Source organism: Cotesia glomerata, linkage group LG4, assembly GCF_020080835.1.
Source record: "Cotesia glomerata isolate CgM1 linkage group LG4, MPM_Cglom_v2.3, whole genome shotgun sequence".
NCBI classification, from domain to species: domain Eukaryota; kingdom Metazoa; phylum Arthropoda; class Insecta; order Hymenoptera; family Braconidae; genus Cotesia; species Cotesia glomerata.
Genome location: NC_058161.1, coordinates 14,040,881 through 14,059,674, shown reverse-complemented (window position 1 = coordinate 14,059,674; position 18,794 = coordinate 14,040,881). Strand labels below are relative to the sequence as shown.

Sequence of the window (18,794 nt, the reverse complement as noted above, 5' to 3'; positions counted from 1 at the left end):
TAAAAAAAAATTTATTTTTTATTAATCAAAATTTTTTATTAATAATAATTACAATTATAATTCCTTTAAATAATGATTAAAATGTTTTCAATAAAACATATTTATAAAAACTTTCAACTTACAACCCTGTATTATAAAACCAGTAGTCGCTCATGCGTGAAGTTACCATGACAACAAAGCCACAACATATCCACTTGTTGTCATTTAACCATCCGTGCCTAAACATTCTCCAATATTCCTTTCAAAATTTCTTACAAACTGTTTTAAAAATAAATTAAAAAAAATTAAAATAAATTTTAAAAAATTAAACCTCAAAAAGTGTAAAGTGAAAATACCAAAGTGTCTAAAAAAAAATGTCAAAGCACCTAGACTTTATTCTCGGCTTCGAAGAACCGACATTAGACCGAAGACTTAGTTTCAAGTTTTCCCGCGCTCGTCTTTCAGCGCCACCTACATCTTCAGTTTTACATTTAACTTCCCACCCACGTAACCAATCTTCCCCGCAAAAACTGTCAGAAGACGGTCTGTACGTCTCCCCAGGCCCTCTGACGACGGAAATAGTGAAGCCTTACCAATTAGACAGCCACCGGAAGATAATAACCTCCCGAGTGCCGTCTCCCCAATCGCGAGTCCTCGAATTCTCCATAAGCGAGTTTAAAATGGCTGACCCTGGCTTGATAACCTCAGTGAGCCTGTTGCACCAAGACACAGTTGTTTGCCGGCTATCTCCGCCATTTTGTTCCAAGTTGTGCAAATTATTACTAAAAAAAGAGCCTAACTTGAGCCTGAAGCTAACTTCAAGCTCCTCTTCGGTAATCTTACCCCTCCCACTGCCTAGCCGGTGCGTGAAGAACTACCCAATAGCGATAGACTTCTCGCTCCCCTCTCCTTTGATCTCCGGCCAATGCGTGGCCTTGATGAGCCTCGAAGCTCCTACAAAGCCGAAGAGTTACCACGCTCCGCCCACTTCGGACCCCAACGACCCCCAGAACGTCGCCATAAGGCCCGCTAGGGCCAAAAATGCGTCATTTTTCGCGCTAGTCGACCCTGGACTTTGCATCGAGGCGCCATCTGTTGAACCAACCGCTAAAACAGTTGTAGAAGCCGCCACCAAGGTCATAAACGAGCCAGCGACGTTTTCTTTGCGAGATATTACGTTTAATGGCTGGTTCGAGGCCGCTAGGCCCTTAAGGCCCCTCAAAATGGCCGACAGAAAGCTTGAGGCCCAGATAATGGTGGAAAAAAATGAAGTGTTAGCTCTGACGGTGCTCAGAGCCGTCCAGGTGCCGGTTAGAGAAGAAAATGGCCGCGCTAATCCCGTTTTAGTGCTCCAGTGGGGAGATATTGTCGAAGTCACCAAAATGGCGGACTCTGCGAACCCAATATGGCAGCAGACGTTCAATTTCGGGCTTCCGAAGAACTTTCAAGAGGAAATGGGCATTAAAATGATCTTGTATGATCAGCATCCGACCTGGGGGCTACAATGGTTAGGAGAATCTGCAATACCGACCGAAGGTAACGAGAATTATTTCGAGATTGAGCGATGGGTTACCTTGTCGAGGTTGAAGAAACCCATTTTGAGGTTCGGGTACAAAGAAAATGGCGACACGAGGATCTATGTGTGTCTGAAGGTAAAGAAGAACTTCGGGAAGGAAGATAGAATTAAAATTGATGTCCTTGCGAAGACTATGCAGAGGTGTGTGGTCCCATATAAGCTTGAGGGCCTGGAGGGGGAGGTTGATGAGGTTGTGATGAGGTTAAGGACCCTGCCGAGGAAAGTAGGACCTGTTTTACCGAGGCAGGCGCTCAAGATTGGAAAAGTGGATTACTTTGGAAGGGCCGCGCTGTTGGCGAGTTTGCTAGCTGGGGAAGATAAGGATGCTTTTGTGGTGATTGGAAGCTCCCAGGTGAGACACCTGGCGGCGTATGTTGTTACTGTCGGTAAAGAGGTGGAAGTTTGGGATGCTGAGAATGGAGAGAAGGGGAAAATCGGCGATAGCGGGTGTTCATTGGTTAGAATTCATAGGATGGTTAGTCATGGTGGGGTAAGTTGATTTTAAATTTTTATATCTCCTAAAATATTTAAGATAGGTCAATGATACAAGAACGTTTTTGATAGGAAATTTTATAAGCTATAATTTTATATTCTTAAGATTTTTTCCTAAAATTGATATTTTAGGAGTTATAGCCATTTCTTTAATGACTATACTATGGTTGTTGAATTTTGACTATAGTAACACTATTTAAGTTACTATATCTCCTAAAATATTGAAGATAGGCCTATAGTATAAAGAGCTTTTTGATAGGAAATTTTCTAAGCTACAATTTTTGTTTCTTATAAATTTCTCCTTAAATCAATATTTTAGGAGTTATAGCCATTTTTATAATGACTAGATAAAGATTCTTCATTTTTAATTATCTTGTCATTAATTAAATTGCTATATCTCCTAAAATATTGAAAATAGGTCTATAATATAAAACAATTTTGATAGGAAATTTCTTAAGCTACAATTTTTGTCTCTTATAAATTTCTTCTAAAATCAATATTTTAGGAGTTATAGCCACATTTATAGTATCTAGATCAAAATTCATCATTTTTAATTATCTTATCATTATTTAAATGGCTATATCTCCTAAAATATTAAAGATAGACCTACAGTATAATAACGTTTTTAATAGGAAATTTTCTAGGCTACAATTATTGATTCTTATAAATTTTTCCTAAAATCAATATTTTAGGAGTTACAGCCATTTTTTATAAAGACTAGCTCAAAATTCTTCATTTCCACCAAACTCATAGATCTGGAAGAACCTCCAAACTTCAACTCTCTCCAACCTCCGGTTCAACTTCAAGAACTCAAAAGACTGGCAGTTGATAACCTCAACATCAGCGACACCTAGAGAGCCTCAAACCTTGACCCTAGACGCCGAGCCCGCTTCTGAAAACTCCGAAGAAATGGAAACCTACCTTAAGGACAACTTGTCACAACTGCGCAGTCGCCTAGGCTTCATCACAATTTTTAATAGACACGCTTCTTCGGTCCTCAAGCCCTACTTAGAATCACTGGCTACTCAGGACCCAAAAGTCGGCCATCTTGAGCAGCTACACCGCGTCTACTTAATTTCCGGCTACGTGGTGAATCTTCGGTATGATGGTAAAGAAGAACTCCTTAATTTCTTCTTATCTACAAAGATTCAAGAAGTTACTGGGCCAGTTGAGTTCTCAATTGTTTGCAATCTGCAGCGCCATGTTGGAAGAATTTTTTCGTTGTGGCTATGTGTCGCCATCTTGCGGACTCGCGAGTAGAATTAGTATTTTATAATAATTTTGTTGTATATCTCCTATAATATTGAAGATAGCCCTATATAATAAAAAAAATTTTAATATGAAATTTCCTAAGCTACAATCTTCTATGGCACGCTGTTTTACTATTTAATAGAAGAAAAAAAATGATCTTAAAATTAATAACTAAAAGGAAAAATGCACATTTTATGTTAAAGCATAATCAAAATATAATAGATTAATTTTATGTTTATACTTATATTTTTTAAGGAATAATTATTATGTAAGGACATGATATATACAGCTAATGCTTGTTCTGCAATAAGCCAAATCAAAGTCTGAGAAAAAAAAATTGATCTGACTCATAAAAAATATTTGACCAGGCCGGGATTCGAACCCTGACTTCTCTGGTTGGTACTAATAGTACCCTAAACTACTGATAAAAAATGTTTTATACTATAAGGCTATAAGGTAAAAAGCCCCAATTATTGACAGGGGTCTAAATATTGACACTAAATTATTGTTAAATATATTAATCTGTAATAAGAATAACTATATAAATTTTTATTAAATTCTAATTAATTAAAAAATTGAAGAAAATTACTGTCCAATATTAAATATTAATTATTAAAAAATAAAGTTAGCACCATCAAACCTTACGAGCTTCTTTTTTAACAACTTTCGTTAGAAAAGCTATTTTTTTAAATGCTGTTTAAATTAATTTCTTCATCTAATTACATGATCTTTTTTTTTTTTTTTAATTAACAATATATGAAAAATTTATAAAATTGAATAATCAAAATTATTAATACTGCGACCTAGATCTTTAAATCCTGATTAAAATGAGTACTTACAACCCTTATTGATTAATATTTGTTCCTACCAAAAATCGCATTAATAATTTATCAAATGATCTATAGATCATTAATCAAAATTGACCTGCGGCCGAATGAGTCGTAAGACGGCTCATTTTACTCGGGAGTTATCGAAGATTAATCATTTTTAATTAGTTTATTTTTAAAAAATTTCTTAGACCCATTAATCGCCTCATTAATCATTAATGAAAAAAAAAGTTTTGTATTTTTTTTAATTATTAATACGGCGACCTAGATTTTTGAATCCTGATTATAAGAAGTACCTACAACCCTTATTAATGACCTTTTGTTCCTACCAAAATTCGCAATTTTTTTAAATGCCGAGTTTTAATTAATTTCGTCATCTAATTATATGATCTTTTTTTTTTTTTTTTAATTAACAATATATGAAAAATTAATAAAATTGAACAATCGAAATTAATTGTTTCCTTTATAATATTTAAATAATGGGTGTCAATAACTAGTTGATAATTTTTAAGTTGAATCACATATTGGCAGCCAGTCGACAGCGCTATAACGCTTTTTTTTTTATTTTAACCTAAAAAATTAACTGTAAGAGTTTGAACTGTTGATTTAATAAATTATTTTAAAATTAATTTTTATATTTTTAATAGTAATTAATCATTTATGGAAATTATTATTGATAAACTTTAATAATATTGATTACTTAATTGGTTTCGATAAATAAGAATAAGCAGATAATTCTAGGCCTTAGTATAGGTGTCAATAATTGGGGCTAAGGTATGTCAATAATTAGATCAATCAATTTTTTAACCTGTCAATAATTGGTGTAAGAATACTCTATTTAATTATTTAAAATTAATTAGTAAATATCACTATCATTTTAAAAAAAGAAATTGATTAGTTAAAACATTACTTGAGCTACAAACAAAATTCAACGATATTTATATTTGATTTAAAAAAAATCAAATAATAACTTTATCTCTTATAGTGTCAGGGGCTTTTACTTATATAAAAAATTAATTCTGAAGAATAAAAAATTATTTTACCTGACCGGGATTCGAACCCTGACTTGTCTGGTCAGTACTAATAGTTCCCTATCAAGTACTTTAAACGCTTTAAACACTATAATTTTTCCTAAAATCAATATTTTAGAATTTACATCCATTTTTTTAGTAACTTAAATTACATTTTTGCTATTTTAAGGTTAAAAAAAATAAACAAATTTTTTATTAAACATAACAACTTTTATTGCTTAAAAAATTTTGAAAAAATACCGTACAAAATTTAAAAATCTCCAATATTATAAAAGTCCTTTTAATTTATCATCCAATGGCAGTTTTATTGCAGTAAAAAACAATAAATAAATATCCTTCGATATTAATAATAATAAACTAAAATTTAACTATCAAAAAAACAACATTAAATAAAATTCTATTAAAAGTATTAAATAAGCATTTAAGTTTTAATTTGTGCTTTTTTTTTTTAATTATTTACATTAGTCTAGTTTTTTTTTTTTAATTGTATATTTATATATAAATTGTATTGTTATTTATATTCCCTTAAAAAAATTAAGTACAAAATTTATTACTTAAGTAGTCACGGTCATCATTTTAAGTCCAAGAATTATTACAGTCATTTATTAGAATTTTTTTTTCTTTTTTTTTATGAAAGTGTCACGCGCATTAGTCTTCAGTAATGTCGCGTCATTATTGTGCTGATTTTTATTTATTTTACTGTAAAAAGAATTTTTTATACTTAAATTATTATCCTCATTTTTATTGTAATATATTATTGTATTTATTTTATTATTATTATTATTATTATTATTATTATTTAATTTGTCTTTTTTTTATTGAACTTTTTTAACTCCGTTGACGCCATTTTGTCGGCCGTTTACTCGAGCTTGATGGTTTGAATATGCTTGTTTTCCCTGAAAATTTTATAGAAAATTTATTTATTGTTTACAATTCAAAATAAAAAAAATTAAATAATTTTATATAAATTTTTATGAAAAATTATATGACTTTTTTTAAGGTTAATTAAATAGTCATTTAATTTTAAAAAATATAGAAAAAAAATATTATATAATTATATATAAGGTTTTATATATAATTATACAATTTTTTGTCAAAATATAATTATATAAAATTATATTAAAAGTTATGAAATTTACGTAATTTTAAAAAATATAGAAAATAAATTTTATATAGTTATATATAAGTAGTTATGTATAATTATATGAATTTTATCGTAATATAATTAGATAGAAATAATTATATAAAATTCTAAAAAATTTTTAAAGCTTCAAAAAATTTCATATAATTTTATATAATTAGTTATATATAGTTATATAACTTTTGACTATAATATAATTTTATATAGCCACTTATGTATATAATTATATAAAGTTATAATATAATTATATAATGTTATAAAATTAATTTATTATTTCAAAATAGACAAAAAGAAACTTCATATAATTTTATATAACTAGTTATAAATAATTATATGACTTATGAGCTCCATATAATTTTATATAAATATACAAAGTCATAAAATTAATTGTTTCAAACTAGAAAAAAAGAAACTTGATATAATTTTATACTAAATTACTATTAAATTTTTTTAAATATAATTTTATATAACTAGTTATGTATAATTATATGACTTATGACTTCAATATAATTTTATATAATTATATAAAATCATAAAAATGATTGTTTTTAACTATACAAGACTTTATATAATTTTATACAAGTACTTATATATAATTATATGACTTCTTGTACCTCGATATGATTTTATACAAAATAGTCATGTATATTTATATGATTTTTAGCCTTAATATAATTATCTATAACTACTTATATATAATTATATGGTTTATGACTCTATATAATTATATAAAATCAAAAAAATTCATGCATTGTTTCAAAATATCAAAAAAATCATATAGTTTTATAGAAGTAATTATATATAATTATGACTTCTTGTACTTTAATATAATTTTCTAAAAAAATTTTCTATGTATAATTATATAATTATATCTCAGTATAATTTTACATAACTAGTTATACATATAATTATGACGTTCAGACTTGATATAATTTTCTACAAGTAGTTGTATATAATTATATAATTTTTAACTGTGATATAATTTTATATAAACGCTTATATATAATTATATGACTTATAATGTGTAATTATATGAATCGAAAAATTTTTAATTGTTCTTAATTAGATAAAAAAACTTCATATAATTTTATGTAACAAGTTATATATAATTATATGACTTATGACTATCAATATAATTTTTTATGATTAATTATATGACTTTTGACTGTCAATATAATTTTTTAAAATTATATGACTTTTAGCCGTAATATAATTATCTAAAAGTAGTTGTATATAATTATATCCTTTTTAATTGTGATATAATTTTATATAAATGCTTATATATAATTATATGACCTACAATATAAAATTATATTGAATCAAAAAATTTATATTGTTTTAAATTAGATAAAAAAAACTTCATATAATTTTATATAACTAGTTATATATACTTATATGACTTTTGACTATCAATATAATTTTTTATGAATAATTATATGACTTTTTGTACTTTGATATAATTTTTTACAAAATAGTTATGTATAATTATATAAAATTAAATATTAATATAATTATATATAAAAAAAAAAGAAACTTACCTTGGCAATATAAGCCTTGGTATAAAAGTTACCAAATAACACAATAAATGAGATCATGTATAACACAAGTGCATACTGCATCCAAAGCGGGAAGTCGCACCCGGACCTGATGCCATTGATCCCCAGAACTAGAGCACTTGTGAACTGAATCAGCTGGAGTATCGTCAGATATTTCTTCCACCACAAATATTTAGCGACCTCTGGCCCGAAAGCGGCTAGTCCGTAGTACGAGTACATCAGGACGTGGATAAAGCTGTTTACCATCGCCGGTAAAAATGCTGCAGGCAAGAATAGCAAAAAAAATGAACTATTTATTATATTGCTTGAGTTGATGTTTGTTTATCTTTTACTTTTGATAACAATAATTGCGACGATAAATTCAGTAACTGTCACGCAAATACAGTTATCTTTGTAATTGTAATGTAATTACTCACTAGACCCGCTAGGCACCCATTTAATGCCGATCCACCATAATGAGAACATTGTTGAATGATGATAAACATGCAAGAAACTTAATTGATTGTCTTTTTTCCGTAATATGAAGAAAAATGTATCGCAAAACTCGAGTAATTTACTGAAGTAATACCACCACACTGCATTTGCAATCTAGAAATAATTATTTATTATCAATATTATTATTGTAAATTTATGATAAGTAAGCTGCATTTGAAAATGCTCTATCTCTAGATACGTAATTAAGAAATGACCTTGTATCTTGAGAAATATTGACATTTTTAAAGATATAAGCTCATCCTGATGTTACACTCATCGAGACCTTTCATTTGAGTACCCACATCAATTTTTCATATATTTATATATATTATATATATGTATATATGAAAAATATATCAAAAATGCATGTGGGTACTCAAATAAAAGGCCTTGATGAGTATATCATCGGGATCAGCTTGTATCTTTAAAAATATCAATGATTAAGAAATGACCTTGTATCTTGAGAAATATTGACATTTTTAAAGATATAAGCTCATCCTGATGTTACACTCATCGAGACCTTTCATTTGAGTACCCACATCAATTTTTCATATATTTATATATATGTATATATGAAAAATATATCAAAAATGCATGTGGGTACTCAAATAAAAGGCCTTGATGAGTATATCATCGGGATCAGCTTGTATCTTTAAAAATATCAATGATTAAGAAATGACCTTGTATCTTGAGAAATATTGACATTTTTAAAGATATAAGCTCATCCCGATGTTACACTCATCAAGGCCTTTCATTTGAGTACCCACATCAATTTTTCATATATTTCATATATTTATATATATTATATATGTATATATGAAAAATATATCAAAAATGCATGTGGGTACTCAAATGAAAGGTCTCAATGACTGTAACATCAAGATGAGCTTCTATCTTCAAAATATATGTTATATTTATTTATATATGAAAAATATATCAAAATTTGATATATTATTAAATTAAAAAAAAAATTATTTTTATCACATTGCATTTTTTCATTTTTAAAAATTTTTTTTGCCATCATTTATTTGTTATAAATTTTTTAAAATTAATTAGATGCTAAATATATTTTCATTAATTAAGAAATGACCTTTTATCTTGTGAACTATTGACATTTTTAAAGATATAAGCTCATCCCGATGTTACACTCATCAAGGCCTTTCATTTGAGTACCCACATCAATTTTTTATATATTTCATATATTTATATATATTATATATATGTATATATGAAAAATATATAAAAAATGCATGTGGGTACTCAAATGAAAGCTCTTGATGAGTGTAACATCGGGATGAGCTTATATCTTTAAAAATGTCAATAGTTAAGAAAATACAGTGCAATTTAACAAGAGTCAATATTTAATAAACCAAAATTTTATTTATTTATAGTCCATAAATCACGGCAGTCACATAGTGACTGCAAGGTTGCTAGTTGTTATTATTATTATTTTTACCTGTAATTCTTCAGCTTTCCAAACATTTCTAATTGGTTGGCAAACATAACTATAACTTAATTTGAAAGAAGCGACAAAAAGCTGGAATAATAAACATTTATTATTAATACCAACTGATTAATTAAATTGATTTATTGTTTTTGATTAAATTAACTTACTTGGATAGCAATATAAGCGTTAAGCGCCGTCATTGCAAAATTATAAGGAACTAAAAGCCATGTGAGCTTAAACGCTTTCCGTTTTTTCATGAGCTTAGGTCCAGCCCAGACAATTAGAAGATATATCATTGTGTAGAACAATGTTGGGACTGGAGAGTCCACAAGGAGCCATCCTTTTGTTCTTTCATCTATTTTTTAAATTAAAGTATAATTTTATATAAAATTATATGAAGCAATGTGATATAATCATGTAATATAATTATATGATTTTTCTTCATGATAGAGTTTTGTGTATATTGTTCAAAATTTAATAAAAAAAATTTATATAATTTTATATAAGTAGTTTTGGATAATTATATAAAATTATATGGAAAGTCATAGAATGTTTGTTTAAAAAAAATAAGAAGAAACTATATGAATATTTATATATAATTATATGACTTTTGACAATAATATAATTTTATATAACTACTTTTATGTATAATTATATGAAATATGACTTTATATAATTATAAAAAATTCTAAAATTTATACATTGATTCAATCTAGATAAAAAAAACTTCATATAATTTTATATAAGTATTTGTATATAATTATAAGACTTTTGAGCCGCATATAATTTTATATAAATATTTATATATAATTATATCGAGGTAAAAATTATTTTACATTGTTCTAAACTTCACATAATTTTATATAAGTAGTTTTATATAATTATATGACTTTTGATCTATATATGATTTTACGTTAATATTTATATATAATTATATGAAATTCTGCATTATCAAATTATATATAATTATATATAGTTAAAAAAATTTTAAAGTTCTTTTAAAATAGAAAAAAAACACTTTATATAATTTTCTATAATTATTTATGTAAAATTATATGATTTCTAATCCCAATATAATTTTATAAAAATATTTATATACAATTATATGACTTATAATTATATATAATTATAAAAAATTCAAAAAAATTAATCCATTATTTCAAATTTCATATAATTTTATATAAATGGTTATATATAATTATATGATTTTTAATCATAATTTTTTAAAAATATTTATATAAAATGATATATGATTTATGATCCTAATATAATTTTATATAAAATTATATAACTCATAAAATAATATAATTTTATACAAATATTCATTTAAAATTATATGACCTATGATTCTATATAATTATAAAAAAATTCAAAAAATTTATATATTATTTCAAACTCCATATAATTTTATATAAGTAAATATATAGTTAAAAAAATTCAACAATTTTCTAAGTAATTCAATTTCAATTTTTTAATTCAAAATTCAATTTTTCAAGTAAAAAAAACTTCATACAATTTTATATAAATCATTATCTATAATTATAAGACTTATAATTGCGATATAATTTTATACAAATATTTATATAAAATTATATGACTTGTGATTCTATATAATTATAAAAAATTCAAAAAATTTATAAATTGTTTCAAACTTCATATAATTTTATATAAAATTATATGACTTATAAAATAATATAATTTCATATAAATAATTATATAGTAAATAAATTTAACTTTTTTTAAATTTTTATATAATTTTATATAAATCGTTGTATATAATTATATGACTTATAATCGCGATATAATTTTATACAAATATTTATATAAAATTATATGAATTATGATTATAAAAATTTATAAATTGTTTCAAACTTGAAATAATTTTATATAAAATTATATGACTTTTTATAATATAATTTTATATAAAATTATATGATTTTTATAATTAAACTTAAAAAAAATTTCTTACCTGATATAGAAAGCGTCCACAAATAAAAATCATAAGCATCACCAATAAGCGTAGCAGTAGAATTTATTAAACTCGCCATCACCTGAAACAAACAACAAACAATTGAAATAAAAATAATACTTAGCAACAATGTATATAAACCAGGAAAAAATAATTAAATCAACAACGCTCGTAAAATCGCACTAATTACAATTCTTATTTTTTAGTTAAAAATTTTTCCTTCAAGTTAAATATTCTAAAAATGAAACTAAAAGTAAAATGATAAATTTCTCTAGATTATAAATTGTTTCCTATCACAAACTTTCACAAGTAAAGGCCGAGAAAGGATTAATAAAAAAAATGTAAATACACTCTCACTAAATAAATAATTAACTTACCGCAGCACTAGCACATCACAGGTAATAAAAAAAAAAAAATTAAAATTAAATTTCTGTGATATTTTCTGACGACGGTCTTTAGATCGCGAGAGTACCGACGTATCTGAGCTCTGTGTCGCGATGAGCTTTATAACTTCAGTTCTTACAAATGGGGGTCGCGGTCTAACTAAACCTGGTGGTACAACAACCGACTTTGGTAGTGCGTTATTGGGCGTCTTAACATTGGGAAAGGGAAGACGTACCGATTTCGGATAGAACCGGAGTGGGAATTTTTTTTGTCATTATAATTATTTGTTCTTGCATGTCTAATTTGTTTTTATTTCTGGAATTTTAATAGTTGAGATAATGGAAGAAGTTCTGGTTGTCGAGGACGGAAAATACGGTAAACCGTCCCAAATTTTAATTCAAGATCAATGAGATCTTTGCTTTTTGTTAGAAAGCTACAGTTTTTTGTGGGTCAGCCTTCCAGAGAAGAAATTCCGATTGTGATTTAGGTGCTTTGAGGATGTTGATATTATTAGTCGCTATATCTTCTAAAATATTGAAAATAGACCCGTAGTATGAAAACGTTTTTTGTAGGAAATTTTATAAGCTACAAATTTTGATTCTTATGATTTTTTCCTAAAATCATTATTTTAGGAGTTATGATCATTTTTATATTACTTAAGAATTATTAAGAATTAAGAATTAATTTTTAATAATGAATTAATTCGTAATAATTAATTAAAAATTAAGAATTAATTCTTAATAATGAATTACTTAAGAATTAATTCTTAATAATTAATTAAGAACTAATTATTAGGGCATTCATTAATAATTAGTTAAGAATGAACAATTAAGTCTTAATAATTAATTAATTAAGAATTAAGAATTAATTCTTCATAATTAATTAATTAAGAATTAATTCTTAATGATTAATTAATTAAGAATTAATTCTTAATGATTAATTAATTAAGAATTAATTCTTAATGATTAATTAATTAGGAATTAATTCTTAATGATTAATTAAGAATTAATTATTGGGGCATTCATTAAGAATTAATTAAGAATCGATTAAAAATTAATTAATTAAGAATTGATGCTTAATAATTAATTAGTTAAGAATTAATTCTTAATAATTTATTAAGAATTAATTTTGGGGCATTCCATCCAGTCACTATAGAATGCCTATATCTCCTAAAATATTGAAAATAGCCCTATAGTATAAAAACATTTTCCTTAGAAAATTTCCTAAGCTACAATTATTGTCGCAAAAATTTTTCTCAATCTTCAATATTCCCCTCTTAATTCCTGTATTACCTAAAATTCCCTCCCACTTAGCGATTTATCACATATTTGCAAATTCCAAGCAAACACCGAAGTACAAATATGAATATTTTCCGTGTTAATATCAATAAATCTGGTGGGAAGCGCAAACATTAAACAATACCAGGAATATTTATTTTTGAATAAAAAACCAGAAATTGCGCAATAGTTTTTTTAACAAAATAGAAATTCCAATTGCACAATATCGGAATCGGATAACATATATATTTAATTAAAACAACTTCGGAGGTCATATTTCCGCTTCACTATTGTCAAGATAATTTATGTGTATAGTAATTTAAAACTTTACTAATTGATTAAATTTAATAAATCTGCGAAGAAAGTACACTGTTAAAAATTTTTGTAAAATTGCAATCATGTTACAAAACAAATAATAAGTAAAATTACAAATTAGTGTATAGCAATGCGAAATAAAATACAATTCATGTAATTTTCCAACACCTGTCAGAAAATCTACTAAGATGTATTGTAATTTTACATTCTTCATGTATAAACCTAACACGCATTGTAATATTACAGAACTGTTGATCAATTTTTAAGAAAAAGCTTTTTAATTTTGCAAACATTATTTGCCATCTGATTCGGCATAATTGTATGTAAAATCACAAAAAAATATTTTAATTTATATTACAATAATCTGATAAAAAATTTAAAAAGCTTTTTTTTATTTTTACAATTTTCATTTTAAAATTACACAGTGCAATGTAATGTTACCAGACAATTTTAATTATATTACACTAATTGTAATTCTACTTCACTCTTTTCCAATTTTAAAAACAATACTTTTAAATTTTACAAAAATGAGGCTGATGTATCAAAAAACAACAATGTCCTTGATATTTATTTTTACTAATTTTTAGTCTATGGTTGTTCATTTGTAATAATAAATTCGAGGCATCATTTATCTTTTATAAATTTTAATATTACGCTCAAACGATCATTTCCAAATCAATATATTTTAATGAGTATATGTTAGACTTTAATTTTTATAATATTCAATGAATTATAAATAATGTAAAAGTTAGTTATTTTCCATCAATAAACAGCATCAAATAACACAACTAATGTGAATAATAAAAAAGGCCATTCGGCAGCCGAAATGGAAGTAGATTTCATAACAATAAAAAAAAAACTACTAGGATATACAAAAAAAAAAAAAAATCTGTCATTACACAGATTTCCGCATCACCCATGAGGTAAAACGAAATAAGAAAGTGAAGAAATATAAATTTTTATGATTTCCAAAATTTTGAAATCCTGGTATTTCTAAGAAATTTCACGACTACACATATGATATGGTACTAAAATTGAAGCTTATTTAAAGAGCTTTCAGATACATTTTACAGAATTTCAATAAGTTATCCCACTCGAAAGTTATTCGAGTAAGAAAGTGAAGAAATATGAATTTTTATGATTTTAAAAATTTTGAAATCCTCGTATTTCTAAATTACTTGACCGATTAAGCTCATCTTAGAACTTGACTTTGGTATTTATCTGTAGAATAAGTATGTTGAGTGCCATATTAAGGCAAATTTTAAGGGAGTTGGGAAAGAACGGATAGGGGAAAGGGGGGACCTACTCAGTGGGGATTTTTCCGTAATTGAAAAAATAATCAGACAGCCCAGACTGGGAATCTAACCCAGATCTCTCGGTTACGCGCCAAGGGCTCTACCAGTTAAGCTATCCGAGACAAGTACTGACTACTTTATTCAGTCACGTATATACGTGATATACGTGATATATATATATATATATATATATATATATATATATATATATATATATATATATATATATATATATATATATATATATACATACATATATAAACTTTTGAACCATATGCATTTTCTGAATTCGCTTGACGAGCTGAGTCGAAATATAGCAAAATTTTTCAAAAGTTCCGTCATGAGGACCAATGCAATAGTTAGATTTCTATGAAATCTACTAATAATAAGCCGTAAAGCTCAATCACCACATAAAATTAGCTTGTAAGAATAATAAGATGTTAAATCACCTATCGGTCGTACGGCGTAGAGCGTTAGGTATCGGTCTGGCAAGCAAGCGGCTCGCGTTCGATTCTTAGTTAGGGTAAATATTATTTTCACTTTATATCATCAGAGTTGTAAAAATTAGGTCTACCTGAGATGCAAAATCTAGTTAGCGCTTCATAAAAATAAAATGACAACAAATATTAAATCAAATTTTTCTTTTTTATTATTTCAATTAAAGTAAATTTCAAAGAAAGTATTGTAATTTTACAAACTTAGCTAATCTAAAAATATTTTTAAAATTACAAAACCTTGTAAAATTAGTAACCTCACATCTATATATGTTTTGTAATATTACTATACCCGATTGTAATTTTAAATAAATATTTTGCCTATTAGCTTTCAATACATTTCTTGTGAAATTACAATAGAAATTTTTAAATAGTCCAGAAAATTAAAGAAAAAAATTTTCAATAAATCTAACTGTTTAAAAAATTAATGTGTCTTTTTACAATCTTCCACAAGCGAGCAATATAATTTTTTATTAAAAAAGTTGTTAATTATACACTTGCAATTATTAACCTGCAGGCTCTTAAATCCTTTTTTTGTCAAATTACAATTAAAAGACAGAAAAAATGTAATTTTTTTTAGAAACTTGACTTAGTATTTTTACAGTAAAATCCATAAATATCAAGGCATATAATTCCTTAGGCATTAGCTGTACAATCCGCGTTGCTAAAATAAAAGTACCTGAAGCAAGTGGGTGCACTTTCTTCCCGTTTTTTTTAATAATAAGATATCCAATATAAAAATATATATTTACCCATACATAAATACATAAATACATAAATACGTAAGGCAATCGCCTCACTCACTTTCGAGGTCAATGTCTACCGGTAGATTGTAAATTGTTCCACCGTACGAACACAATATTAAATATATACAACCCATTAAAGTTTCTGGTGATTATATCTTCAATTTTATTTCCTTTCTATCTTTTAAGAATTTTCACCAAAAATCTTTAAAAATTATTTTAGAAAAATTAACTAAATTTTAAGTTTTTTGAGATTAAAAAAAAATTCTTAGAAAACAATAATATATTTTTTTTTATCAAAAAAAAAAAATACTTAATTTTTCTTCGAAAAATATTTTCATAAATAAGAATATTAATTTATTTATTACAAGTGAAATTTTAAGTTTTCTAAGAATAAGAATTTTTAGAAAATAAATAAGATTTTTTTTTATAACAAATAATACTTAAATTTTCTTAGAAACAAATAAATTCTTAGAAAATAAAATTTTTAAGTATTTTTTAAATGAAAATTATAAATTGAAATATTGACTACTAAATTAATAGAAAAATTTGCAGGTTTCTAAGAAATTACTACAAAAGAATTCTTAGAAAAAAAAAAATACTTTTTTAAGAAAAAAAATACTTAAAATAATGTAAACTATAAAAAAAAATTTTGCTTTATTAAATAATGAATTTTGTTAAATTGCACTGTATTTTCTGAAATATTGACATTTTTAAAGACATAAGCTCATGTTGATGTTACACTCATTAAGAGCTTTCATTTGAGTACCCACATCAAATTTTCATATATACATATATTTTAAAAATATAAGCTCATCCCGATGTTACACTCATCAAGAGCTTTCATCTGAGTACCCACTTGCATTTTTGATATATGCATATATATAATATATATAAATATATAAAATATATGAAAAATTAATGTGGGTACTCAAATGAAAGCTCTTGATGAGTGTAACCTCGGGATGAGCTTATATTTTAAAAAATGTCAATATTTCTCGAGATACAAGGTCATTTCTTAATTATTGACATTTTTAAAGATATAAGTTCATCCTGATGTTACACTCATCAAGAGCTTTTATTTGAGTACCCACATGCATTTTTGATTTATTTTTCATATATCCATATATATATAATATATATATAAATATATGAAATATATGAAAAATTGATGTGGGTACTCAAATTAAAGGTCTCGATGAGTATAATGTCGGGATGAGCTTATATCTTTAAAAATGTCAATATTTCTCTAGATACAAGGTCATTTCTTAATCATTGACATTTTCTAAAATATAAGCTCATCCCGATGTTACACTCATCAAGAGCTTTCATTTGAGTACCCACTTGCATTTTTGATATATTTTTTATATATTCATATATATATAATATATATATATATATATATATATATATATATATATATATATATATATATATATATATATAAATATATGAAATATATGAAAAATTGATGTGGGTACTCAAATGAAAGTTCTCGACGAGTATAACATCAGGATGAGCTTATATCTTTAAAAATGTCAATATTTCTCGAGATACAAGGTCATTTCTTAATCATTGACATTTTTTAAAATATAAGCTCATCCCGATGTTACACCCATCAAGAGCTTTCATTTGAGTACCCACATGTATTTTTGATATATACATATATATAATATATATAAATATATAAAATATATGAAAAATTGATGTGGGTACTCAAATGAAAGGTCTCAATGAGTATAATGTCGGGATGAGCTTATATCTTTAAAAATGTCAATATTTTACAAGATACAAAGTAATTTCTTAATTATGTATCCTTGAAACAAAATTTTTCTTATTCTGTTAATATAGATGATAAATTTTCTTAAAAATAAACCCTAGAAATAAAACAACCCTAACCTCGAGTTAAAAATAAAAATTAACCTATTAACCCGATAAAAAAGTCAAATCACTCTCAAGTACGTAATTCAACTAAAAGAATGTAAATGATGAATAATCCGCCGAATCGAAGGCAATAACCATATATTTGTATAAATAGTTACCTAAATTTCAAGATCACCGTAATATAAATTCGGCATTGTGCCTACTAACCTCAATTTAAAATTAAAATATTGCCCTAAAATATATAAAATTTATAAAATGAATAAAATAAAACATTTAACGATATATTATAGACAAAACAGCGAAAGTAAAATTTCTCGAGTGTAACGAGATGTTATTCGAGACTACATCAAGAGAGAGTGAACGTTTTATTAACCAGACACGCTATCTGGTATCAACTAGGAATTCCGGTTTTCATTTTCACTGATACTTTTTTATAAATAATTTAACAATTAATAAATAATTAAATAAATTAAGAATAAAACTTACCTGATATTAAATCCATTTAATTTCTCAAGCAAAATTTATCTCATTGTAGAATTGTAGAAGGGTTCCGTAAGGCGGCCATTACTCTCCGGTAAATCAATACAGTGCTAGACATGGCGGCGAATTCAATTCATGAATTCGTCTGTTGGATTTTCCGCTCCGCTAATGTAATACGT

At 25.8% G+C, this 18,794-nt stretch overlaps 2 protein-coding genes across 3 annotated transcripts; one reads left to right on the top strand and one right to left on the bottom strand.

The window, feature by feature from the left end:
* The first annotated feature begins 294 nt into the window (after positions 1-294).
* Positions 295-3,418, top strand: LOC123263653. The gene is made up of 2 exons (XM_044726563.1): positions 295-2,045; positions 2,801-3,418. The coding sequence occupies exons 1-2, from the start codon at positions 354-356 to the stop codon at positions 3,305-3,307; spliced, it is 2,199 nt and encodes a 732-aa protein (XP_044582498.1). The 5' UTR covers positions 295-353; the 3' UTR covers positions 3,308-3,418.
* Positions 3,419-5,942: 2,524 nt separating this feature from the next.
* LOC123263660 (elongation of very long chain fatty acids protein 4-like) lies at positions 5,943-18,783 on the bottom strand. 2 transcript variants are annotated; one of them, XM_044726576.1, is made up of 7 exons: positions 18,622-18,783; positions 11,744-11,825; positions 9,942-10,129; positions 9,784-9,864; positions 8,270-8,441; positions 7,836-8,113; positions 5,943-6,052 (listed from the first exon to the last, which is right to left on the bottom strand). In XM_044726576.1, exons 2-7 carry the CDS (start codon positions 11,820-11,822, stop codon positions 5,972-5,974), a joined length of 879 nt encoding a protein of 292 aa, XP_044582511.1. In that variant the 5' UTR covers positions 11,823-11,825; positions 18,622-18,783; the 3' UTR covers positions 5,943-5,971. The 2 variants fall into 2 exon arrangements, with proteins under 2 accessions (XP_044582511.1, XP_044582509.1); XM_044726574.1 differs by lacking the exon at positions 18,622-18,783 and adding an exon at positions 12,121-12,294.
* Between the last annotated feature and the right edge of the window lie 11 nt (positions 18,784-18,794).

Excerpts from the sequence above, each read along its gene's own strand:
- LOC123263653 (XM_044726563.1), top strand. The coding sequence starts at position 354 with ATGTCAAAGCACCTAGACTTTATTCTCGGCTTCGAAGAACCGACATTA. Across the intron at positions 2,046-2,800 it reads GGATGGTTAGTCATGGTGGG|ATCTGGAAGAACCTCCAAAC; the intron begins GTAAGTTGATTT and ends CCAAACTCATAG.
- LOC123263660 (XM_044726576.1), bottom strand. The coding sequence starts at position 11,822 with ATGGCGAGTTTAATAAATTCTACTGCTACGCTTATTGGTGATGCTTAT. Across the intron at positions 10,130-11,743 it reads GTGGACGCTTTCTATATCAG|ATGAAAGAACAAAAGGATGG; the intron begins GTAAGAAATTTT and ends TTTAAAAAATAG. Across the intron at positions 8,442-9,783 it reads GGAAAGCTGAAGAATTACAG|ATTGCAAATGCAGTGTGGTG; the intron begins GTAAAAATAATA and ends AATTATTTCTAG.